The 27517-nt window shown below is 40.6% G+C and overlaps 1 protein-coding gene across 2 annotated transcripts; it reads left to right on the forward strand.

Moving 5' to 3' along the window:
* Window positions 1-6150: 6150 nt before the first annotated feature.
* fhl2b (four and a half LIM domains 2b) lies at window positions 6151-27078 on the forward strand. 2 transcript variants are annotated; one of them, XM_036569814.1, is made up of 7 exons: window positions 6151-6238; window positions 8378-8490; window positions 14132-14304; window positions 18031-18205; window positions 18467-18636; window positions 20684-20870; window positions 26839-27078. In XM_036569814.1, exons 3-7 carry the CDS (start codon window positions 14149-14151, stop codon window positions 26988-26990), a joined length of 840 nt encoding a protein of 279 aa, XP_036425707.1. In that variant the 5' UTR covers window positions 6151-6238; window positions 8378-8490; window positions 14132-14148; the 3' UTR covers window positions 26991-27078. The 2 variants fall into 2 exon arrangements, with proteins under 2 accessions (XP_036425707.1, XP_036425708.1); XM_036569815.1 differs by lacking the exon at window positions 6151-6238 and adding an exon at window positions 8011-8028.
* The last annotated feature ends 439 nt before the right edge of the window (window positions 27079-27517 follow it).

The raw sequence follows: 27517 nt of genomic DNA on the forward strand, positions 1-27517 counted from the left end.
CATCATGAATACTGGCTTTTTAACTGTGCACTGATAACAAGCTGAGTGGTCTTTAGCCTGGAGGACACAGCGTCCATGATTTCCAAAAAGAATTTCAAATGTTGATTCATTGGACCACAGGACGCTTTTTCACTTCCTCTCATCCATTTTAAATGAGCTCGGGCCCAGAGAAGGTGGCAGCATTTCTGGATCCTGTTTATATTTGATTTCTTCTTTGTGTTTTAGAGTTTAAATCAGCATTTGTGGATGTAGTGATGAACTGTTTTCACAGACAGAGGTTTTCAGAAGTGTTTCTGAGCTCATGCAGTGATTTCCACTACAGAATCATGTCTGTTTTTAATGCAGTGCCGCCTGAGGGCCCAAAGATCACGGCCAGAAAGTACTCTTTGAGTATTTCTTGAATTGTTGCACTATTTGATCGTGCAGTCTTTCACAGGGTGGTGAACCCCTCCTCATCTTTACTTCTGAAAGACTCCGCCTCTCTGAGATGCTTTTTATACCCAAACATGTTATTGACCTGTTGCCAATCAACCACCAGGTGGAAACTGGAAGACCACGAAAACCATCAGATAAACAGTACTTAAAGCTTTTCATCTTTGAGAGAGAGGAGAAAATCAAGCTGCTTCAGATCTGAAAACATCCACAGGTGTTTCTGTCCATCCTTCCACTGTGAGAAGACGACTCAGCACTATGGGTCTGTCAGGATCAAGAAGCCCATACTGAGAAAAGGAAACAGACAAAAAAAAAGGACATTTGCAAGTCAAACTAACAAGCTGTAATATAAATAAACATATATATATATATATATATATATATATATATATATATAATATAATACAAGTACAAATATATTTAGCAGATATATTTGGCAAATATATTTGGTTATTTTAATGTTTTTTCAAACGTATTTAATAAGTACATTTATTTTTGTGTGGTACATTCCTATATGTAACATTTCTCCAATACATTTTGAATAAATGTCATTTAAAATATATTTGGCTAAGATGGCAATATATTCTAAAATAGATTTTAGTGTTTGGAATGTATTTTGCCATGGATTGCAATGTATTTGAAATGCATTTCAAATATCTAAAAATACATGTCCATATATTTTTTTCTATATGGGAGCTACAGAACTTAATATGATGTATAGTCTGTACTTTAATAGGATAAAAAGAGAAAATGCAATTGAAAGTGCTAAAAAAGTGCAATTGACCTTTTATTTTTGTTCCTAGTAATAAGTATCCAGTGGTCAATGGGGTGACATATGTGTTTTCCTGGCTCCAGTTTCTCCAGCCACATTATTAAGCCATATAGTATGTTGTTTTAAGCTCACAACATTGTATGGATGCTGTATCAGTTTTCAGTTAAGACAGTCGTAAGTGTTCTGGTGCCTCACTTAACTTCATTTCTGCTTGTAATTGGTTTAAACTAATAAGCTTCAAGTCATTATTATCAGGTCACAAAAGGTTTTCTGGAAAAGCTTCCTCTGATTTCTGATAAGCTGTATTATTAATGTCCCTGATTATGAATCAGTACATTATGAAACTCTAATGTAAAGTATTGAACTGTAAGTCTTTGATCTGACTTTGAGGACGTTCCCGTAGCACTTATGTAGCAAGCCTTGAATGTCTGGGTAGCAAAAGCATGTAAATCAAACACAAAAAACACAAGTAGTCACTGCATTTGGGACATATCCTGTTTTTATACTTCTAATGTAAAAGAATTAAATAACACATTTAAAAACACAAACTTGAGTATTTATGAACAGCTTATGTCAGTATTCTCAAGATGACATGAGATGATTTCTGAAGAAAATCACAGTAATTTGTTTCATTTATAATGGTCTTATAAAGTGTCATTCCAAAAAAATGGAATTGGAAGAATGAAATTCCTGCCCAATTCAAACATTGAGATCATTCAGAGTCATTCAGAGTGTTTTGATGTAAAATAATGCATTGTAGAAAAACCTCACTAACTCTGAGTTCTTTACAGGGGTGGTGATACACTAAGTGGCCAAAAGTATGTGGACACTGACCATCACAAATATGAGCTATTGGATCTCTCATTCCAAAACCATGGACATTAATATGGAGTTGACGCTCCTGACGCACAGTTATTGTGCTGTTGTTGTTTTCTGAGGGTTTGGAACACGGTAAGGCCCATGTATCAAACACAAGGCCAGATGAGGCCTGTGTTTTAATTTTCTATTAATATTAGCCTGCTTCACAATGCGCTACACTACAGTCCCCAGCATGCACTGCAACATAATGTGTGCTCTGACTCTCCTACCCCAACAACAATGTATGGGACAGCAGTTACACCTTAATTCTACACAATTCTATGCAATTCCACATCAGTCATATCACCAAACACACCGGTATTTCAGCTGCAGTTCAACCAATATAAACACTGAATGTCAGCTCAGCAGCTCAGAAATTCAGCCCAAGTCTAAATTAACTTGCAGCAAAGAAAGGAAGCCAGGTGTCTAGTTCAAGCAGACAGGTATGTTTAAAAGACTGAGCTGCTGGGTACAATTAAATATTGAATATTTCAAGTATTTATGTAATATTTCAAGGTCCACTACAAGTGCCTTTAATTTACTGTTGAATTTTTTTGCGTATTATGAATAAACAACGGCCAGTTCAGGTTATAGCACAACACTAATTAAAAATGAAATACAAAACATTTTTTCTCTGGTCCACAGATTTGTTGAGATTTTTTAATATGGCCCTTTCACTGGTTGAGTTTGACACCCCTGCTGTAAGGAGTGATGCAATAGAGGATAAGCGATTTTTACTGGCTACACGCTTCGACGTCGGCAGCCCCACTCTGTGAGTTTGCATAGTCTACCGCAGGGGTATTTAATTAAAATTCAGTAAGGTCCAGTTAGAGAAAATTTCCTCAAGCAAAGGTCAGAAACATCATAATGGTCTAACTTGCATCATGATTCAGTGCCATATACTGTTTACTGAAGTAGCCTAGTAGGTATATCAACGTCTTATGTAGTTGACAACTGAATGTCAAATCAAATAAAGTACAATTCAGTCATATTTCAACTATATTTGTTGTCAGTTTTCTCTTTTTAGATCACGGCATGTAAATTAATCTGACTCACTTTCTTCTCTGACTGCTGTTTCTCGCCTCGTCCATCCCCTGTGTGTGCGTCACTCACTTGAGTCTCAGTGCTCATCGTAATGCACAGATCTGATTGGCTGAGTAGCGTCAAGTGATATTTACAATGCATGCGATTGGTCTGTAAGTCTCCCGGGCCGCTGAAAGCGGCACTGTGAAGGCTAGAAAAGTTCCGCCGATTAAAATAGGACCACCCCGTCAACATTAAATAATTCTCCATAGTTTATCGGTTATAGGTCCAAGTCCGCATAGGACAGCGTCTGGGTCTGGACTCGGACCGCAGTCCGCCTATTAGTGACCTCTGGTCTGCTGCTTCATGGCCGACTTCTTGTTGCTTCTAGACGCTTCCATTTCACAATATCACTTACAGTTGACAGGGGCAGATCTAGCAGAGCAGAAATTTTCTTTTAATGAAAAGAAAATGTGCTTTTAAGAACATTTACTAATAAATGTCTTCAATTTCAATTCATACATAATTGTAATTTATGATTAGTAAATAAGTACACTCTTAAAAAAGATCAAGGGTTCTTTGGTAAAGAAAATGGTTCTATATAGAACTATGAACACTCAAAGAACCCTTTGCATGATTAAAGGGTTCTTTGCATCGTGAAAGGGTTTGATGGAGAATGTGCTGTAGATGGTTCTATATGAAACCTTATTTGAAAAGGGTTCTATATAGCACCGAAAAGGGTTCTTCCATTGTTACGATGTCAAGCTTGTTACAATAGTAGAGCTCTTTTTGGTTCCTCTTTACAGAACCATTTTCTTTACTAAAGAACCATTGAAGAACCATCTTTTTAAGTGAAAAACTCAGTTTGTTGGGTTATTAACCTGCAATCCTGACAATTGGGTTAAAGCAGCCCATCTCTAGTTTGCTGCTATATTTATATAATTGGATTCCATGATGGCTTATTTTTAAGAAAGTGTGTAGCAACTGTCCCTGTTTTTAACTGGCATATTTCACAGGGCTTGTGTGCTTTTCTAAACCCATGAGTGATGGACTCTCTTCAAACGGACTGGGACATTCCTACGCAGTAGGTGTGAGATGATGACACATCAAAATGCGTCAACCAGTTAGACAGAGTACTCTTTTTTAGGAAAACAAGCTAAAAAACAAGACAAAAAACAAACAACTTCTTTGGGCCTTTGCCTTTGATATGATGCCAAAAGCTTCAAATATCACTCACTCAGTCCAGACAACTTCTTTGTAATTGGGATGCTTTGAGTGTCAGAATTAACACATATTTAGAAAAAAGATCCTTGGGCAAACACACTCGGCATCTTTCATAGAGAGGATAATGTGAACCGTAGAAGCACACAGCGTTTGGATCTGCGCCCTGGCTGCTGGACTTGTCTGGCCTGCCAGTGCTGAATAATTTACAGCCACAGTGATGGTTCAGGAGGATCATTGCTGACCTTTTCCGCATCTCGTTAGCTGCAATGCTACACGGTGAGTTTTAACTGCCTCTGACGCTGAAATCAAGACAGCTGCTGGTCTTATCTAGACCTTATCTCCAGGCAGAGAAGGTGGCACAGTGTTGAGGGTCCAGGCCCCACTCAGAGGCCAAAAAACACCTTATTGGTATAAATCAGGCCTTTAGAGCTGAAAGTGGGCACCCATAAGTGACCTAATTGGATGTATCAGAGCTGTACTCAAGCCAGGTCCTTACTGGAGTGATAGAGTTGAATGCAATTGTACCCTTAACCTAAATGTAGTTAATCCACCAAGGCATGTTTGGTAACCAAAAGTAGTTTCTTTATTTTTGCCCTTGAGCTAAGAGGCTAATGTAATGTAAAATAATGCAAAATTGTAGTCACCTGTTACACAGACTGCACGCCTAAATCATCACATATTTGCTTCAAATCACATTAAGTTGTTAAGAAATCTCAAATAGACTTGCTCATATGGTTTCTGACATAGTGTTATGTATAAAAAGTGCATAAACGTACATTGTATTGATAAAAAACATCATAGCAACCAAATTAAACCCTGAATGTTGTGCGCACTGTGTCTGTTACCTGTATGTATGTCCACTAAAGATGTTCCGGCTGATTGACTACATTTGGTGTAAAGACAAAAATGCATAAATTTGATTGTTTCTGTGCACCAGTGTTGTTATCTTAGCCCTACACTCTCAGAAATAAAGGTGCAAAACTGTCACTGGGTCAGTGCCCCTCTTGTCACTGGGGTGGAACCCTCGAGGGTCCATCTCAGTACCTTTAGTCAGGGAACATAACTGAACCATAATCCACTGAAATGATATGTTCTAAGCTGTACTGACTCCACACACCCCGTCTCGTCTCCAGGACTTTTATTTTATTGTTCTGTTTTACAACATTCGGTTATGAAAAGGTACAAATACGAACTTTTCACCTGGAAAAACTTATTTAAGGTTCACAACTGTACCTTAAAACCACTGTTGGAGCTTTAAGGGAACATTTACAGTGTTTGTACCTTATGAATGAAAAATGTACCTGAACAGAACCTTTATTTCTAACAGTGTATATTACTCAAAATCTCAGGGCGCAGCACAAACGAGCATCATAGAGGTGGGTTTTTTTCTCACACTTAGAGAAAAATTGAAGCCTATTATGATATTCCTTCAGTCTCACGCAGGTGGAAAATGAACTAGAACTAGAACTAGAAGTTCTGTAAGCCTCTGTTTTGCTTGAGGACGTGAATGTGGAGCAATTATCAATCAGTAATGATTTATGCTGATCCCGCCGGGACATCTTGGATTTGGAAAACAGATGAAGACTCTATTTGCTCTCCAAATGCGCTGAGAGTCTGCCCTCCCCTGTGGGCGTCATGTGTTAATTGACGACAGACATGAGGTTTCAGGCCCTTCTCCGTGACGCTGCAGAAAAATCCCAGTGCCTCCGAGTGTGATATGTGAGAGCGGGCATAGCTGGGGGGCAACAGGTGCTGGGCCTCCCTGTCTCATCAGACCCCATCACTTTGGCTGATGGGGGCTTCCCAGATTAGCCTCTAATCCTCCCAGCTGCATTACTCCCCCCGCCCTCCCCCACAAGGCCATGGCATGACCAGGCTGCTCTGGCCCAGCTGAGACTGAAGGACTGAAGCTGTCAGGCCACAGATGAGGTACCCAGTAAAAGCTGCTCTGATAATATATTGTTATCAGTTATATTGGAATAAATGGACCTAAATGGCAATCATTTTACCAAGACTAGGATAAAGGATGGTGATGTGGCACAAATATACCAGAGTAAAACTTTAAAACTTTAATTTCATGATGGGAAATTATGAGTATAATATATATTTTTTTTTAATAGAGCGTTTGCAAAAGTAAACTATTTAAGAGGGAACCTTAGAAAAAATCAAACAAATGGTAAAAATGGATTAATACAATAATATAATGGCATGTTGGGTTGACATTGAATCAGCTATTTGTTTTTATGCAGGGTATGTAGTTACTACATATGGCTGGTTGTTATGATTGTTTACAGGCTCTCTATAACTGCTTTAAATCTCTATTTTGTGAAATAAACAGTGCTGCTTATAAGTTTACATACCCCTGACTGAATTTTAGAAAATATAGCTGCTCATACAAAACATTTATTTACCAAAAGTGCTCAGATGAGGCTATTTATAATTACAGAAATGTGCATGTATCAATTTAATCATATTAATAACTGAAATTAAACAACGAAAAGTTTACATACCCTTGGTCCTTGATATCATGTTTAGTGATGTCATCTTTTGTGATGGTTGTAAATGAATGCCTGTATTTTCTCAGGTGGTAAAGCTGCCCACTGTTCTTAGCAAAAAGCCTCCAGGTCCTGTAAAGTCTTTTCACAGGACCTCATGTTGAGGTCCAGGGACTGTAAGGGTCCTCTTTTATCCCACTGCTGCCACTGGAAGGCCAACTTTCAGGCTGATACATGCAATTTTTCCTTCAAGATTTTATGTTAATCTGCTGAATTCATTTTTATTCATTTTCTGTGCTACTTCAGCTCACATACCCCCAAAACTGCCACCACCATGCTTCGTGATAAGATTATTCTTCAGGGGCCTTGCTGAGTACTTCCCAAACATAATGTTTTGGTTGTGACCATAAAGTCTGATTACTCCAAATTACCTAAGTTTTGACAAAGGTTTGTAATCTTATGTCTGTGTAATTTCAGTTATTATGATAAATATAATAAGCACAAATTTCTGTAATGATAAATCGCTTCTTCTGAGTACAATTAAAGATTTTTGTATGATCTCTCATACATTCTAAAGATGGTAAATATGTAACATTATGAGCAGAACTGTAAGTTTAGTTTCCCAAAAGTATTGACGATGTTACATACTCAGAAAACTTTATAGTGAAGTAACTTTTCAAAACTGAAAACACCAAACTGATGCTTTGTAAGACGAGTCTGGGGAGTCTATCCCTGGTTCAAAGAAATCTCAAAACCAATGCCTTATAAGACACATTTGAGGATATGTTCTTTAGTCCAACAAGCCTCAAAAATGGTGTTTTTGGAGGTGACTATGAAGGTTTCGTTCCTGGTCCAAGAAGCCTCAAAACAGACGCTTTGTTAGAGGAGTATAAGCGTTCCTTCCTTGACCCATGAAGCCTTAAATATGATGCTTTGTGAGATGAGTTTGAGGATTCTTTCCCTGGCCTTGGAAATCTCAAAACTGCTCACACTGTAAGATGATTGTACCACGTTCATAAAAGACCCAACGCAGAATCATTGCCCCCCGACAGGCCCACCTCTTAAACTGCAACAGGTATGTGAACATCAGTAAGCACTGTGCTTGTGCTGGCCACCTCCAGTTGGAGCTTGAAGGACTATCACTTCCTCATGAGGGCTGCAGTGTGCAGAGAGGACAGGGCTTTTGTCCAGAGACTGATCCTGACACCTCTCACTAAGTGAAGTGTGAGTAAGAGGAACTGACTGTTTATCTGCGATACCAAATCCTTTTTCCAAAGGATGCCGATAAGCTGGTCTCTAGTGTACAGTAGACTCATAATTAGCCATATATGGCCTCCAACCTACGTAAAAGAATACAGTCAGGGTTACATAGGCTTTGTTTCTATAATATGCACTGTAAATTACAGTGTTTTGTGGGCTTATAGAGCTCACTTACCAGGCATACATGCATGCTTATTCGTCTCTTACGTAAGTGTATGTGTTCCTGGATTACTGCAGTGGAGCAGTGCTCTGTATTTATAGTTCCTGATAAAGTGACTGTCCCATCCCAGTCACCCCACTGCCCTGTCCGCAGGGGGAGTAAATCCAATAAAGAGGAGAAGTGGAATCGCCCCTCTGCCTCTTCCCCAGCCAGAGAAACCAGAGGCACAGAGCCCAGCCCAGCCAAACTCAGCAATCCAGCAATAGGTAGGTGCAGCATCCACAGCCTGAGCTTCTCTTCTCTTCTCTTCTCTTCTCTTCTCTTCTCTTCTCTTCTCTTCTCTTCTCTTCTCTTCTCCATCTACAGCTGCTTCCTAAGGCAATTCTGTCTTCTTCTCTCTTCGGTTGTTTCTGCTATTTAGTAATCAAATGGCTCTTCAAATCATTTACTTTTATACATTCTGCTGTTCATTACAGAAGACAAAAAGAGTTTCTCATAGAATATATAGTTTAATATGCAGAATTACTCGCATCAGATTCCATTTATTTCAGGGAAAATGCTTTCTCCACTCTTTCAAAAGTCGTAAAATGATGAAGAGAAGCTCTGTTTGTTGTTCTGCCCAATTTGGTCTATTTCTTGCAGATGACTACGACGCGCATCACACGGAAAGTATGTGTAATTCTCTACTCGCTCACCCAGACAGCTCTCCAAATTCCACATTTCGTCCAAGGCTATTCATGGTTCCAAATGAATAATTCAACATGAGCTCGGAACAGGGAGGCTTTTTTTCTTGTCTAAAGTCTTCGGTTCGCAAAATCTCAGAAATGGTAAAGAATTATACATTTCTTACTGAATTTAGTGCTTCTAGGTGGTTAATAATAGTCCACATCACTGACAGATACAACATGGACTGTGTCCATTGATCGTTGGATCAAGAACTGTAACCACTAATATAACCATGTATATGTAGTTATGTGTGTATAAGTGTATGAGGTCCTGGTAGGTGGGTTGTGGTGGGTTTGGTAGGTTTGGCAGGTGCTTACTCACTTGTGACTGTGGCTTTGCTAGCTGTGGTTTGGGGTTGGAACCACACAGCTGTAAAAGTGTTGCAGATTAGGGGTGGGAGATAATAAGACGTTAATGCTGCACTGCATTGCATTACTGTTAAAAGTAGCATCACTGAGTCAGTAGGGAAAAAAAAACGCTAAAATATGATGTCTCAGAGTTTTTTAGACCACATCTTAGATCTTTACATATTAACGTCAAACTGACAGGCTCAAAAACTCTATTTTTAGGTCTCAAAAGTAAAATTAACATTATATTGATGACATATAATGAGCTTTTCAGAGCATATATATACAGTATATTGGGTACTATAAGTACTTCTAGAGCATTTATCAACAGCAGGTACCTTAAAAAAAAGATTTAAATCAATTATAAGGTCTGTACAACAACTAGTGTATAATATCTGCATAAAATACATAGTAACACGCAGCTGATGGGATTATGGCATCATCACAATTTATTAATTGATGTTTCTAATAATTGTTGAAGGGGTTGATTGTTGAGGGAATTGATTTTTCTTCGCCAATAGTTCATGTTTGTGAGTGCTAGATTAAAAAAAACATCATACAAAAAACAAAATGTGATACATAAAGCGAAACATGCAAATATCTTCAAGTATTATGACACCATACTTCTGCCATATTGCCCAGCCTTTTAGCCGAGGCAGATGTGTAGCCTGTGCTTGTCCATATTGGGTTTGTAATTGCTGTATATTAGGCTCATGTGTGCTGCACCCTGCTCTGCACCCATCTGTCTCCTCTCCCCTCTGTTCTGGTTGAAACTTGCTAAAGGTCCCTCTGAGGCCCCCCTCATTGTCTTTAATTAGCCGTCTGTGTCATGAAAGCGTGTGTCTGAGGGGTATGTGCCTCTGCAGTGTGTATGAGAGTGTTTGTGTGTGTATAATGAGGGAGACTGAAGAGTTTGTGTGCTCTGAGAAGCCGAAGAGGGTGCTGGGTGGACAGCTGGCACTGTGGAGACTCTCTTAGATCTACTGCCCACTGCTGATGCCAGGGTGGTAGGCTGAAGACAGATCAAAGAGGCTCCTTTGCAGCAGCAGGGAGGCGTGGGGAGCTTTCTCTGAGCAGATTTACCTGAACTTTGCCTCTGTTCACGAGTCTTGCATGGTGTATCAAAAGTTCAGTGCTTTTTCTAGACTATAACTGTGAGTGTGAAGGTCAACACATGCTTTCTCTGAAGCTTTACAAACTGCAGCTAATGTAATGTCATTGAACACCTCAACACGCTTGGAGGAGAACACTAACTGCCAATTCTGTTATGTCAACATCGCACCATTAAACTATGTTTACGATTTAAGAAAAACCAACACTGTTGTTGCTGCCCACCCACATAGTTCAAATGCCCACCCAAAGATGGCACTCTAGTAACACCTCTGCTTAATGCTCATAGAAACTTTAAAGCAGTATGTATAAGTCACTTTATATTTGTTGTAAACACAGTGTGATGAATGTTAGGATGTACTGTTCACCCTTCAGAATATACTGACTGAGAGCATATTTAAATGAATTACTTATTTTATATATTTAACATTAAAAAAAAACAATACACACCGATCAGGCATAACATTATGACCACCTCCTTGTTTCTACGCTCATTGTCCATTTTATCAGCTCCACTTACTATATAGGTGCACTTTGTAGTTCTACAGTTACGGACTGTAGTCCATCTGTTTCTCTGATACTTTGTTAGCCCCCTTTTACCCTGTTCTTCAGTGGTCAGGACCCCCATGGACCCTCACAGAGCATGTACTATTTGGGTGGTGGATCATTCTCAGCACTGCAGTAACACTGACGTGGTGGTGGTGTGTTAGTGTGTGTTGTGCTGGTCTGAGTGGATCAGACACAGCAGTGCTGCTGGAGTTTTTAACAGTGACCACTGATGAAGGACTAGAGGATGACCAACACAAACTGTGCAGCAGCAGATGAGCTATCGTCTCTGACTTTACATATACAAGGTGGACTGACAAGGCAGAAGTGTCTAATAGAGTGGACAGTGAGTGGACACAGTGTTTAAAAACTCTAGCAGCACTGCTTTGTCTGATCCACTCGTAGCAGCACAACACACACTAACACACCACCACCACACCAGTGTAACTGTAGTGCTGAGAATGTTTCAGTCATTGTGATATTAAACTGAGCTAAAAATTCTGGCATTATGACAACCCTACTATAGCTTGTCACTCTCTCTAATATGGCTGGTGTTTCAGTCATGCAGTGCAGCTACGTTTATCGTGTCCTCACAAAAACCTAGTTTACGGTTTTCAGTAGATAAACTGACACAATTAAATCAGAAGCTCTAGGAATTCCCCAGTTGCCTTCACAAATGTTTACAGTGTGGTGGGTTACAATGGGCACGGTGTGCCTGTGAATAAGAGATCTCGAGTGCACACGCTAAACTTAGCCTCCTCTCTGAATGGCAAGTTAAAGCTAATCACCATTGAGTGGCAGTAAAAGGGCTAAACTGAGTGCAGATACAGTAACAGCTGGGCCAGCGGAGTTATGTTTGGAGTCCTTTTATCACTATTGCCAGTGACTTTGAAGGCTTTGGAGTGATATGGTCTGTCAGAGCCGTCTATATTTCAGCACACATTCTTTTTTTTCCCAGCTATTTAAGTTGTCAGTTAAATCCAGGACACTGAACGAAGCACAGAAGGTTGATACACTATTGTTCCTAAAAATTTCGAAGGCAGCTTCTTTTACTTTCAGAATAGAGTTTAATGATCAACCCACTTTAAGCACTCTTAAAAGTAAGGCTGCTTTAGGGTTCTTTATAGCAATGCCGAAGATGAACCACTTTGGGTTCCGTTAAAAACCTTTCAGTGGTTGGTTCCTTTTCTTCAGCAGTTAGTTATTAAAAAATCTCTGTGGGCCAGTTTTCATCCATCCATCATCTAAACCGCTTATCCCTCTGGGTCGCGGTGGGGTGTTGGAGCCTATCCCAGCTGTCACTGGGCGGAAGGCAGGATACACCCTGGACAGGTCACCAGTCCATCGAAGAGCAGACAGACATACACATTCACACCTAGGGGCAATTTAGCATGTCCAATTGGCCTGACTGCATGTTTTTGGACTGTGGGAGGAAACCGGAGTACCCGGAGGAAACCCACGCAGACACGGGGAGAACAGGCAAACTCCACACAGAAAGGACCCTAGTCGCCCGGCTGGGAATCGAACCCAGGCCCTTCATGCTGTGAGGCGACAGCGCTACCCACTGCGCCACCGTGCTGCCCCAGTTTTTATTTCAACTTTAATTAATGTGCTATAACTCGAACCGGCCATTGTTTATTCTTCAACAGTAAAACACGGACACTTGTAGTAGATCTTGAAATATTACATGGACACTTGAAATATTAAAAATTTTAATGTTCCCAGGAGCTCAGAATTTTAAACCTACCTATTTGCTTGAACTAGACACCTGGCGTCCTTTCTTTGCTGCAAGTTTATTGAGACTAGGGCTCAATTTCTGTTCTTGGGGGGAGGAGAGTTGGGAGCACATTATGTTGCAGTGCATGCTGGGGACTGTAGTGCAGCACATTTTGAAATGGGTTAATATTAATAAGAAATTAAAATGCTTTTGCAGGGCTGGATAGGATTGTGTGGCGGGCCTGATGTGTGACGGGCCTTGTGTTTGACACATGGGGTGTAGAGGGTAACGCTGCTGCCCTCCATACAGATTTGCATGATTTGCCTCAATTCGCTGCCCGACCAAGTAGGACTCCAAATGCTGCACTCGCCTACCTCTATTCACTCTGGATAAGAGCATCGGCCAAATTTCATAAATGTAAAGAACCAACTGGAGGACCTCCACTTAATGTAAGGGTTCTATTCAAATGAAAGTCTCTTCTAGAACCAAGCATTCAAGCCAAGAACCACTTTGAACCTTTATTTTTGATAGTGTAAGTATTAAAGTCATTGGGTGGTGCACTTATTTTTTATATACTTTCATATACAAACATGTTTGGAATAAAAAGCTTTGATAAAGTGGCGTCCCTGGACTAAAAACCTGGTGGGCCATCAGAATGTGGTTCAGATACAGAGCCTTGGGGGCAAAAGGTTGTTTTAAAGGCCAGAGAGGTGACAATGCTGGTCTGGATGCAGATCTAGGGGATAAAAGAGGGATACAGGCCAGGCTTATCTTAGGGAGTCGTGTAACAGCTGATACTAATACACTAGCATACCATCTTGTGCTACTTTAAAAAAGTTTGCATCATCTGATAGATGTGCAGAAATGGAAGTCTACTGTAGCAGCCAGCATCTCATCAGTTCAATAGCATATCATTCATGCTCTGAATATTACGAAGGAGCAGTGATGCAAATTTTATTTTTGGAAATTTGCCTCAATAATAATTTGGAGGTGTTCCATATTTGTGTGGTTATGTCAGGATATGGTGGTAAGAAGACCATTTATTCCTAAAACTGTGTTAAAACAGTCAGCAGAGCTTTTTTGTACTGCAAAGGAGGATTATTTTATTAGGTAACGGAAGTGTTTTCCTTTGCAGGAGGTAATTTCGGGGTCACTTTTCAGCTAAGCTGACGTTACATCCATAGGCCTAACAATAGGCTTGCTGTCCGTCGAACAACGTTGACGAGCGCACCATCACCCCTTACTTTGAGCTTAGCCTTCACAAGGTGTTTGATTGGTTTAAAAATTCCACACTGAGGTGGTTCCCTCCCAACTTTCGCCAGCATTTCTCATGGTTGTCTCAAGCCTACGAGACGAGCTCATGAATAGAGTGTCACTAGTTTCATATTTAGCTCTCGTCTTCACTAGTGTCACCTTCTTATTATGATTTATTTATTTGAAATCATTCACTTCATATTTCAGGTCTCATTTGATCCAGAATGGCAGAGCGCTACGACTGTCACTACTGCAAGGAGTCCCTGTTTGGGAATAAGTATGTTCTGCGGGAGGAGAACCCCTACTGTGTGAAGTGCTATGAAAGCCTCTACTCCAACACTTGTGAGGACTGCAAGAAGCCCATTGGCTGCAACAGCAGGGTACGTTCATTAAGGTTCTGCTGCTCTTCCATCCAATCTTCCAGTGTTTCCGTCATGTGCTACAGGAATTAGACTGAATAATGCATTCAAGTCATATTTACATGTGAGAACTTTGGAAAACGTTTTCATACTTGAGTTTTTAACTTGTTTATCCTTTAATCCTGGTGGATAAAACAATAGTTTCATTTGTCAATGGTAGATAATTCATTATTTTCTAACTGCAACTTACTTGTTGATGTAACCAATTATGCCGTAGACATTTATATGCACCATGTTAGCAAGAAACCAATATCTATCAGGATTAATAACTTCCTAACCATGTTACCACTTTCATAATTATGCTATTGCGTAAAATGACCACCAGACAAGCACATAAAAGGTAGCAATATGAATCTGGGTTATGTCACTGGTTAGCGAGCTAAGAGGTTTAATTATGATCTAGCTAAGGCCTGATCGCTCATACTGGTTCTGCATGGCATGAGTAATATGGAAAGTCTTGCTTTTCATTTTGGTGCCCATGTTAACTGGTCAGTGCTTTCACACAGGCTGCGCATGCGAAGCGGCAGAGCATCCCAGACGCCGCACTGAAGCTGCGCGGTATTTAGAAAATAGACCCGGCATACGTTACACTGCAAAAGACACTGAAATAAGCCATTAACTCATGAAAATTAAATAGAATAATGTATAAAATGCTATTTTTTAAAAGACGAAATACTAGTTAAACATTCTGTGCTGCAAACAGTTTTCACGGTTGGTCCACCAGCTTGAAACTTTTGCATAATCACAAGCCAGAATGCTGTCGAGGATAAACAAACATACCACGCACTTTTATAAATGATATTTTTATTGAGCAGAGTGACAGATGTGACCATTTATCTGGTAAAAGGAATGTCTGTATAACTTTCTTGCTGTTACGCTCAGCTGTGGTGCTCACACCGGCTGCGGCATTGCTCACACCACGCAGAGGTAGCATGTGTGAATTAGGCCTAATTCTAGTCAGTGCTGACCAAAAACAGAACTAAACAAGTCTTTCTGCTGGACCTTATAAGCAGTGGGATCAGCACTGGCTAGTCTGGAGTAGCTTTTTTCATCCTAACTCAATGCTACCTTTTGTCAAGCCCAACATTAGCTTAGCAACCCATGAATCCAGCCTTGTATCTGCTGCAGTGGATTCCCTAAGATTTTTTGCATCTAACTAATTCAAGCCAATGCTGACGTAATTTAGGCTTCAGCTGTACAGTGTCTGTATTTGGTCAGCGCTTCTCCTTGACTGGCCTGCCTCCGATGATCCGATGCCAAGAGATCACACAGTCTGGGATGAAGAGAGTAGGAGCAGCTCTCATTAAAATGAAGGACAATCCAGGCTCTCTGGGTAGAGCCCAGCAGGAAATCACGGCTGCGGAGTGAGCCTTGATCCAGACACAAGAGCCAAGCGAGCTTTGCGAGCTTTTCTGGCATTATCAACACTCAATCACGCTTGTCCTACAGACATATGGGATACAAACAGTCCCTCAGTGACATTTCATTAGACATTAAAAGTCACAAACAGTTCTGCGGGTGAAACTCCGATAAGAGATTTGAGTAAGAGACAACGATCAAGATGGAAAAGCGAAAGAGCAAATGGAAGATTTATGATCTCATTCCATGAAAGAGAGCCTTTAATCTGCCTACATATCCTGTACTATCCATAGACAAGAGGATGAACCCCCCACTATAAACAGCATATAGCCAGCACTTGCTGTCCCATGGATTTGTGCATCTCTCCTTTCTCTCCAGGCTCCTGCCATTAGTGTCATGTTACATGGTCATTAGCCCCGGTGAGGAGGCTGTGACTGGCCCGCAAGACTAGCCTGTGGTGGGGCCACATCTGTGTCTGTGTCCTTGGCCTGTTTAGCTGCCTCATCTCACACAGAAGCCAATTCGCTCAGCCTCAGAGCATCGGTCCTTGGGCCAGTGATTTAATGAGCGGACACACACTCACACGCTCGTGCTCACTCAGGCCAAATTGGTAGATAATTAAGTCCATGGGGTCATAAGGCCATGCTCACACTGCGTAGCTCCCAGCATAAGACTGGCTCTCACTAACACACTCTGATTCGCACATCACGCTGTGCCTGGTCACAAGCACCACCGCATGCAGTTCTCATGGGTTAGTAACCTGCCATGAAACCAACAATCAAAGGTAATTGTTTTGCCCTTCTTTTTGATGAAAGTCCCACACATGTGGGCACAACAGAATCAACCATGCAACGCCAATGACCTTTTCACCTACCTCCCTTTTCTGCTGTCCTTCAGAGTATTACGGTAATACTGTAGCTGTTAGTCACCATGGGTGGGTCAACCATAGAAAGACAACCATAAAATTAGCTAGGCTGGCACTAATGTTAGCTAAGTTACCAATAACACCAACAAATAAGAGCTAGCTAGCTGCAATATTTAGCAAGAAGGCCAAAACTGGCACCTAACTAGCAACGGTGAGTTACCTAATTAAAATATTCAACATTCAGCCAGTGAATCAACATTGGAATCACATACATGACCTTGTTTAATTTACACATTGTTGCGGTTGAATAATTAAGCTGAAAAATCCAAATGTAGCTGTTGAAAAGTCCAAAAGAGTCACCTTAACCCTTGTGTGGTGTTGATGTTTGTTACTCAGTGGTCTGGTGGATCCACCGCATTGTTGTTTATTTAAATCAATACAGCCATAAAAATTATGTAAAAACACCAGATGTTTAAAGTATCACAAGTGGCCAGCGTAGGGTTCTCATTTAGCAGCTGTAGCCAGTCAGCAGCCTGTCCATGTTGTCCAACCTCACACACACACAAACACACACACACACACACACACACACACACACACACACATATATACAAACACATACACACACAGACACACACACACACACACACTAACAGCGGGCCATGTAGGAGGAGAACAGAGTGAAGGACACAGCACCTCCACACTTTTACTCTCCGCGGGTTCAGCCCAACACCACATGTGTAATATAAATGTGTGGGGGGTGAACAGAGTGAAGACACTGAAAATGGGTTATTTTATATGTTCTTCACAGAAAATGAGCAAAGACCAAGAATCTGAGGTTGAAATAATAATAAATCACATCATTTGTTCTTTTGGTAAACATTGAAAATGGGTCCCACAGACCTGAACACCACACAAGGGTTAAAGATGTAGCTTTGGTTAAAAAGGCATTGAAAAGATGTGAAAAGTCTAGTATCTCAGGTTTGTAGTTCACAGAACATTTGGGATTTCTTTAAATCTTCTCCATCTGCCAATGCTGTGACCTGTCGGTAGATTATTGGTAATTATCTGTAGTATTGTTATCATCAGTATTATTAGTATTATTAGTGTTATATGTGATCATAAACTATAGATTTAATACATTGTGGGGGCATCAGAAAAACGCATCTTGAAAAACTTGTGTGCTCCCAAAATTGGTTGAAACTTTTATAACCAGATTTTGGACTGCCTTTGACATTAGTTCACCAACTAACTAGCCTAACTTTTAAAACCAGAGTTTGGACGTCCATTGACATTAGATCAAGAACTAACTGACCTTTTAAAGTGGATGTTAGGTTTCCCTTTGTGTTAATATGTGACCAATAAACTGACTAACTGTGCTAAAATGGACAAGCTCTGCTCTTTTGCAATGGCCTTTCACAACTTTGACGTCCACAGCTGATCTTCTGTCTGTGTCCACACAGGATCTGTCCTACAAGGACCGCCACTGGCACGACGGCTGCTTCCACTGCTTCAAGTGCAACCGCTCCCTGGTGGACAAGCCTTTCTCGACCAAGGACGAGCAGCTGCTCTGCACTGAATGCTACTCCAATGAGTACTCCTCCAAGTGCTATGAGTGCAAGAAGACCATCATGCCCGGTGAGCAGACTAGAGTTTTGTGACGCTCACATGTCTTCCTTGCATGACCTGAGGTTAACAGACACTTTATGTAAACACACGGAAAAACCCACTGCCGGTAGTAAATGTGATCAGTGTGTTTAAGACAGTGAGGGGTTTGTGGATGTTTTCCAGAGGAGATCACCGTGGCTAATGACATTATTACTGTTATTCATTATTCTGTTTGAGTGCTCTGCTGTCAGAGGGCTGCACATACGCTGACTGAATACTTCCCATTCTCAGGCTCGAGGAAGATGGAGCATAAAGGCAACAGCTGGCACGAGACCTGCTTCACCTGTCAGCGCTGCCAGCAGCCCATCGGCACCAAGAGCTTCATCCCCAAGGACAACAGCAACTTCTGTGTGCCCTGCTACGAGAAGCAGTTCGCCATGCAATGCGTGCAGTGCAAGAAGGTGACACTAGTGAAGACGAGAGCTAAATATGAAACTAGTGACACTCTATTCATGAGCTCGTCTCGTAGGCTTGAGACAACCATGAGAAATGCTGGCGAAAGTTGGGAGGGAACAACCTCAGTGTGGAATTTTTAAACCAATCAAACACCTTGTGAAGGCTAAGCTCAAAGTAAGGGGTGATGGTGCGCTCGTCAACGTTGTTCGACGGACAGCAAGCCTATTGTTAGGCCTATGGATGTAACGTCAGCTTAGCTGAAAAGTGACCCCGAAATTACCTCCTGCAAAGGAAAACATTTCCGTTACCTACAAATAGCTAGCTAGTTTTGCTTGTGTTATTAATTACTCAAGATGGACTAGGACAGGGGTCAGCAACTCTTGTACTGCCACAGTAGAATTAGGTTTTTTTAGATAAAAAACAAAATAATCCTCCTTTGCAGTACAAAAAAGCTCTGCTGACTGTTTTAACACAGTTTTAGGAATGAAATGGTCTTAAACGCTGGAGTGAATGTAGCCTGTAACTGCTAATTCACCCTTTAACCCGGAAAGTTGGCGTGCAGACTGCTGGTCACCATAGCAACACAGCAACACAGACAACAATCTGGCCTAGCTGGAAGCTAAAAAAAGGCAAAGAGAAGGATTTAAGACGAACATCGACAATTTGGAGACGAATGGACTTATTTGCATTTATAATCACTCCAGCTGGTTTCCTGATATGTTTTATCTGCAGAGAGAAACTTTCAAACACTAAACAGTCGCAATGCTGAAATCAGTTTCCCGTTCAGATTTTCCTGTTCTACCTTAAATGGTGCAGCAGTTACATTCTGGCGCCTCAGACGGGAACAGGAAAATTAGAACGAGAAGCTGGCGAATGAGCAGCGACTTCAGCCTCGTAAAAAGTCCAATGTTGAGAGGCATTTTACAAGAAACTGTTCTACTTTTGAGGAAAAGTTTCCCTGCCAGAGATGCGAGAAAAGCGGCTATAGCTGAGCCAAAGCTTAAAGCAGAGCAAAGTAACTCTGTGTTTTCGTTTATATTATATTTTTAGCCTATACAAGTATTTACAGCCAAGATGGTAAAATGGACATAAGATGATGTGGCTCTCAAGGTGGTTAGATTTTTGTTGAAAGGACAAAATGGCTCTTCTTAGCATTTGGGTTGCGCGACCCCTGGACTAGAAGAATTCGGGGTCAGGTTTTAGATGTACCCTTGTCTCGCTGCAATCCAGCAAGTTTAAAAAGTTGTCCCAGGTGTACATTCTTGTCAAGATCACGCCAGGCCCTGTAGGACTATCAATAAGGGGCAAGTTTGGTTTGATTAAAACAAAGTGTAGTTCATTAGAGCAAGTGAAAACACTACCATCCGAACTACCATCCAAACAAGTGTACCAAACAAGCAGGCCAAGCCCCCCTAAGCAGGTTGGTCTCAGTTCGCTTCAAAACTAACTCTGGTGTGGTTTGTTTGAAGTATGAACACCTAAACGGACCAAAGACAGAAGAAACCACCATCTCTTCGCTACAGAACGTCTTCGGTACATGGAAAAGACAAGTTTCTGACACTGTTTTGACACGTGCACGTGTTTTATCATCCCTTTACAAGCACTGGATTGGTAGTTATAGAGCAAATAGTTTAGCTAAGTTAATGTTAAGTTACTGTTAAGTGATGGTTTGGTTGCTCCAATGTAGTCGATCTGCCCAAACTTATTTGGTTGGCCTCTTTAGTTTAGTACTGGGGCTATGAGGCTAATGTACTCAACAAAGTTGTTAAATTGAGTTGCATAAATGGTTTCCGGCACCACATAGAAAGTCTATGAGATATTACTTAAAGTGGTTTGAAGCAAGTGGTTAATCATTTATGCATGCAATGTACACAATGCTAAACTATTCCATTACTTGTGAGCTCAATTAGCCTCGTAGCTCCAGTGCAAAACCAAAGCAGCAGCCTTCAAACGTCAGACATGTCTTGGCTGATCGACTACATTGTGAAAATTCTGTCAATTTGATTTCCACAAACCATCACTTTAACTCTCTTCTTCTTCTGCTTCCCTCAGCCAATTACTACTGGAGGTGTGACCTACCATGAGCAGCCGTGGCATAAGGACTGCTTCCTCTGCACTGGCTGCAAAGAGCAGCTGTCTGGCCAGCGATTCACCTCTCGGGATGAATTCCCTTACTGCCTCAACTGCTTCTGCAACCTCTATGCCAAGAAGTGTGCCTCTTGCACCAGCCCCATTAGTGGTATGGACACAAATATTATACATCTTACATAAACAGATATAAATGAACTGTTCTTATATAAAATGTTCAGGTGAGAATGCCAGTCAAAAGATATCCGGACCGGGGTTGCCAGATTGCTTTTATAGTGTCCAGCCAAATATGTAGAAATGTTCACAATCTACCCCAACCCTCACAAAAAAGGACGAATATCAAAACCAGCCAAAGCTCAGCATTTCAACCATAGTACTTATTATACAACAGTTAGTTCCGGCCACGCAAGCTGATTGGTTGAGAAGCGTCTCTAACTGTGCTGTTATTTCACCATAACATCATGGTTTTTCACAAACACTGTATCACTCTGCTGAGACGCCGTTGCTAAGCAACGACAGCTGTAGGAGACGCTCAAGCTATCTGAATGTTTTTACTTCTTACTTTGCCACAAACAGAAAATGGACAATTTTAAGATCACATTTGACCGACAGCCGATTTGGTCAGACTCTGAAGATGAGACAACACTAAATTCCCAAACTGTCATCACCACTGAGCAGCTTTTCAGTCGGCAGCTGTGACAGAAGAACAGCTAAACAACCTGGAATCAGCCAGAAATGACCAAATACCATTCGCCAAACTAAATGGGCTGTAAGATGCTTTACAGACTGGCTGGAACAAAACAACATTAATACTGATCTGGCAAAAAATTATTGCGGCAGTTTTATGGCTCAGTCCAATTTGGTCAGACTCTGAAGATCAGACTACACGTTTGGCGAATGGTATTTGGTCATTTCTGGCTGATTCCAGGTTGTTTAGCTGTTCTTCTGTCACAGCTGCCGACTGAAAAGCTGCTCAGTGGTGACAGTTTGGGAATTTAGTGTGAGGAGCTGGAGAACGAACTGCCGGCTGAGCAGCGAGTGGGAGGAGTTCATTACTCTGATGTAGCAACAAGCTGCTTGTTAAGGAACTATAATTTGGTGAAGGAACTGCGAACATTAAAACATATTAAACGCTGCGTTCACGGCCCAGTTTATTAATTTATTACTTTATTTATTTAACTGTTGTTTAAAAGCAATACAACACTCGAGGAGTGTGTTATCGCCAATAACATCACGGCTGTAATGATCTACAGCACTCACCTTCGGCTCGGTTATTTCACGATAACACACTCCCTCTCGTGTTCTGTTGCTTAAATACAACATTTAAACCAACTTGAATCAATAATTAACTGCTGAGTATGGAAATCATTGATGTTTTGCTTTTGCATATTTGCAGTCAAATTTACACCATTGCTAGATGGCACGGTCAGCGCTTTAAGTTTACTGGTACGAAGAACAAATTTTTAGACTCCCTGTAAAACATCAACTGGAAACTGCCTGGATGAAGAACCTACAATTAATTTAAATAAAATAATGAAATACATTCAAATAATTTGATTCTTATGTGTATCTTACTCCCCCCACTTACAAATGTTTGCTTTTGGAGCCATGACCCCAATTAGAATGGCAAATAAATAACAATAGTATTGAAAGCAATGAAAGAGGCATAACAGTTTATCACACACAACCTAAAACTTGCCTGCCTTTATAGGCTACGCCTGTAGTGAAGATCACGAGTCATTCCAGTTTCCATGCGCATCAGTAATGTGGGGCAGTCGCCTCTCAACATGACTGAATGAAGTGTACGTCAATCAAAGTTTTAATAACCAGACCAAATTTTATTACCAATCCAACAAAAATCTGCCCGATTTGGGGGGAAAACAGCAGCTCTGATCTAGACCAATTTTGGTCGCTGCCCAATTCCATGTGTTTTGAGAGTTTTGATGTCTACACTGTCCTTCTCAAATGTGGAAAACAGTTAAAATAAAGAAAAGGGTGTAGCACTGGGTGTGTCTGAACTTTTGACTGGCATTGTATCCTGATTATTTACTCAAGTAATGCAACTTCAACAGCCTGCAAGCTGAACTAAATACATACAGCACAAGAAATTCTGCCACCAAGATCCCAGCTGGGTGTCTGCCTAGGAGACAATGGGCAGTGAGCTCTTTTGGGTACAGAGCCCTTCTATAAATAACGATAGGCGTGTGTAACGAGGCAGACTCAGTCAGACGCTCGCGGATAAAAGATTTAACAGAGGCTTTACTGTTTTGAGGATAATCCACAGACGTGTAGTCGAGAAACAGGCATGGGTCAGAACCAGAACAGAGGAGAGACAAAACGAGACAAACATAAACACTAAATCCAAGCAGACAAATCCAAAAGGGAGAAAGCAAAAAATACACAGGAAAACAGGTTCACACAGGCAAAATAATGGTCTGTTGCTTCTGCTATGATTATGACAACAACAGAGTTTAGTTACATTTGGTCAATTTGGTCAGCTAATACGTCCACAGCAATGCAGTCTGCTGAGAGTTCCTCAGGATTCCTTTATCAAGATGAGGCTGCATTTCACTGACCCAACAGCAGGTGCTGACAAACCCATTTAGCAGGAATTTTATAAACTATAACTAAAATGTTTCTGCTTTGCCTTACAGAACCACCAGTATGGTAATATTCTTGGAACTGTACACTGAAACCTGAGGGTGATATGGAGTGTCTATACTGCTTCAGATCATCTGGCAATCATATATCAGTCTGCTCGCTTAATAAAGTTGGCACCCCACTGACTGTATGCCACTGCTGGTCCTTTTTGGATCACCCAGATTATTGTCCTGCATACAAGTTTTTAATCTCGTCAAACAGATCTTAATTGATTGTACCTTTTTATTTTGGAAAATAAACTAAGACAAATATTACAGAGGAATAATCAATGACTAGGCCAATATAAAATTATTTTGTTAAAAATGGTGTTGCGGGCGGCACGGTGGCGCAGTGGGTAGCTCTGTCGCCTCACAGCAAGAATGGCCTGGGTTCGATTCCTGGCCGGGCGACCAGGGTCATTTCTGTGTGGAGTTTGCCTGTTCTCTCCGTGTCTGCGTGGGTTTCCTCCCACAGTCCAAAAACATGCAGTTAAGCTAATTGGACATGCTAAAATTGCCCCTAGGTGTGAGTGTGTGAATGTGTATGTCTGTCTGTCTGCCCTGCGATGGACTGGCGACCTGTCCAGGGTGTATCCTGCCTTCCGCCCAATGACAGCTGGGATAGGCTCCAGCACCCCACCGCGACCCAGAAGGATAAGCGGTTTAGATGATGGATGGATGGATGAAAATGGTGTTGCTGACACTGTGCTAGATTAAAATTAATCACTAAACTTATTTACAAAGAATAATGAAAGAAAGAAATTAAGAAAAAAGTAAATAAATAGGACAGTGAGTGGTAAAAAGCGACGTAAAGTGGTATTTTGTCTAATACTCTGCTTAACCACCAGTGGGCGGTCTGGAAAATGCTGAGTTAAAAGACACTGGGATGCCAGCTTTGCCATCAGTGGGTTAACACTGGCCCGCTATGCTCTTGCTATTTGGAGCCCCTCTGTGTTGTAGAGAGGCAGTCACCTTGTCCTCATTTGATAGAGGAAACACGGTCAAACGTTCTGATAGTGGTGCTTAAAAGATGTCAGAGCCAGAGGAACTTAGCGTTAGTTAACGTTAGTTAACGTTAGTTAATGCTTGTTTTCAGATTCTGTGTTGTCAATAACTGACATGGCTGTCATCACCAGTTTAGATAGTAACAGTTATCTGTCCAAATAACACACAACAGCTACCAAACACACTGAGCAGCATTATGTAATGATTGACACTGAGCTATTTCTGGCTTCATCTTTGCTATCAGTCACGACTGAAGCTGACGTTACTGAGAAAGTGTCAGACTGACAGCAACACAGTTTAGTGGATTATTTACCCTTATTGATGAAGACCAAGCAGGGGTAGTTATAATTTTTTGGATTGTTATTTTGAGATAACACGTTAGTTATTTTGTTATCTCAAGATAACAAAATTGTTTTCTTCAAATAACAAGTTACTTATCTTGTTATCTCAGGATAACAAAAGTTCTTATTTTAAGATAACGAGTTAACTGTGTGGTAATCTTTATATAACAAAGTTATTATCTTTAGATAACAAGTTATTTATCTTGTGATCTCAAGATTACAATACAGAGTTACTTATCTTGGTATCTTAAGATAACAAAACTGTTGCCTTTGAAATGATGAGTTACTGATGTTGTTGTCTCAAGATAACAATCCAGTAAATTATAGCAACAGCTCATGGCCTCTATGGACTTCTGTAAGAGAGGCCAAGAGGTAGTTATAATTTTCTGGATTGTTATTTTGAGCTAACAAATTAATTATCTTGTTATCTCAAGATAACAATTTTGTAACAAGTTACTTGTTATCTCGAGATAACAAAAGTTCTTATCTTAAGATAATGAGTTAATTATCTTGTGATCTCAAGATAACAAAGTTGTTATCTTGAAATAATGAGTTACATATCTTGTTATCTCAAGATAACCACCCAGAAAATTATAGCAACAGTTTATGGCATCTCCAGACTTCCATAAAAACTGGAGTCATATAGATGACCTTTTTTTATTTGATCAAGTGTTCACTCAGTGTGTAGCTGTGCTATTAGCTGTGCTATGCTATGCGAATGCTATTAGCATGTACGCTTGCATCAAAATACTGTTATACTTCAATGCATATGTAGCTTTTTGGTCATATCAACAATGCCTAACAACAAATAATGTATTTGACTCTACCTTTCCAGCAGAAAAAGCAACTTCAGCTTCTTTCTGAAGTCCTCTGACCATTATAAGAGCTTTCCGACTGAAAAACGTGACGCTGATGTTTACCACACTTCTTTACTGACACTGGTCTCTTAGTTTCTCCCTTTGTTTGTTTCGAGTTTTTGCTCAGCCTAACGTTACTTGTTGCTCCCCATTGTTTGTGCTTATAGAAAGTGATCCTCCATCGTCACTTTCTCAATTCAATATTAAGCAACACGCTCACCTGTCAGGCACTGTGTTGAATTACCTGTGAGAAAGTGACCAGCATAGTCTTAGCAGCTTTATGGGCCGATGAGCGTGATATTTAAAAAAAAATTAAAACATAAAATGTGGCCTCTGCAAAAGTTATGGAACATTTCAGATTTTCTGTTTTATTTTTTCCTAAATGTTGAGCTCAGTAAATAAACAGAAATTGGGCGCTAAAATTCAGTGATGTGTGCCCTAATTCTTCAGTAATATGAAGCTGAAGTCAGATATTCACCTGCTTCTTGTTTGAATTTTCCTGTTCCACCTTAAATGGAGCAGCAGTTTTGACGCCTCAGCCACCAGAATGTAACTGCTGCACCATTTAAGGTGGAACAGGAAAATTAGCTAGTTAGCTACTGAGAAATTAACATACTACTAGCGATTTTTTAGCTCATTATGAAGAAAAGAACCATAATACATTGAAATGACGTTGAACTAAGATAATACAGTGGTTATCGTAATTTTTTAACAGAGGAAATTCTCACATTTGTGTGTTTCTTTGGTCGCTCGTGCAGCCATCTTGCTGGTTTTTCACTCTGTTTGGAGGGAGTCTCTGAAAACCTCCGTTTGGAGGGTCATGTAGCCCTAACACTTCATCGGGACACCCTACCCCTAAAAGTGAAGGGCTAAGTGGTAGGGGCAAGGGGTGAAATGGGATTAGACCAATGTGTTAACTTTTTTTTTTACTTTATTTTTTACAACAAAGCATGTAATTTGACCAGGAGTGTTTAAACCTTTGAGTTACATCATCAGAAGGGGGTTTTCCTAGTCTTTAAACCAGAAAATCTCACTCTAGAGACTATAATGGCACCTCTGTAGTTTGTGAGTAGCGTGTTTATAACAGACGAAGCCATGGTTATGTTTTTTCTTTTGGCCAGACTGTCTCTTAATCTAACCTGTACCTGTCAGTACTGCCAGCAGAGAGCCGTCATGTGTTGATGTGACTGTTAATTGTAGTTATTTTACTCTGGCGTTGATCAGTGTCAAATGAACGAATGACTTTACCAATTTTCCTTGTCATGTGAAAATTACAGGCCTTGGTGGCAGCAAGTACATCTCCTTTGAGGAGCGCCAGTGGCACAACGACTGCTTCAACTGCAAGAAATGCTCCGTGTCTCTGGTGGGCCGTGGCTTTCTGACCGAGAGGGATGACATCCTGTGCCCTGAGTGTGGCAAGGATATCTGAGCGAAGGTCATCTGCAGAACCTTCCAGCACCAGTGCATCAGCTGACTGCATGAGATAATACATGACTGACGTCCTACAGCTATTTTAACCCAACCACAAAGCTACACAGCCTAACTGTTTGTCAAATATTAGACGTATCTATTAAATCTCTTTGGAAGTTTCAAATGTGTCTTCTTTTTCTAGATAATTACCTTATTATATCAGGATAATGTCATTAAGATAATGGTGAAATGATCTGAATGGTTTGAAGGTGTGCCAAATAAAAGTAATGTATGACGTGTGATAGATTTTATGATGAAAAACTATTTTGCTGAGTTTTGAATGAAGATATTTCTTATTTTTGCAGATATACATGGAGACATATAGACACTAACAGTTTTCTCCACCATCATATGTCATGTATACTAATGCTGTCAATAAAATAATCAATGCTCTAAGCTGTTTTGGGTTTTTCTTAGATCTCCGTCATCACAGATGTTTCTTATATTATCTAAGTATGTGCAATGTGCATCAGCTGATCTCAGACA

The sequence above is a fragment of the Colossoma macropomum genome, unplaced genomic scaffold (assembly GCF_904425465.1).
Source record: "Colossoma macropomum unplaced genomic scaffold, Colossoma_macropomum, whole genome shotgun sequence".
Classification (NCBI taxonomy): Eukaryota; Metazoa; Chordata; class Actinopteri; order Characiformes; family Serrasalmidae; genus Colossoma; species Colossoma macropomum.

What these genes read in the sequence shown, in the direction of transcription:
- fhl2b (XM_036569814.1), top strand. Translation starts at nt 14,149, where the DNA reads ATGGCAGAGCGCTACGACTGTCACTACTGCAAGGAGTCCCTGTTTGGG. An exon ending in CCATTGGCTGCAACAGCAGG is followed by an intron (nt 14,305 to 18,030) that starts GTACGTTCATTA and finishes GTGTCCACACAG; the next exon opens with GATCTGTCCTACAAGGACCG. An exon ending in AATGCGTGCAGTGCAAGAAG is followed by an intron (nt 18,637 to 20,683) that starts GTGACACTAGTG and finishes TGCTTCCCTCAG; the next exon opens with CCAATTACTACTGGAGGTGT.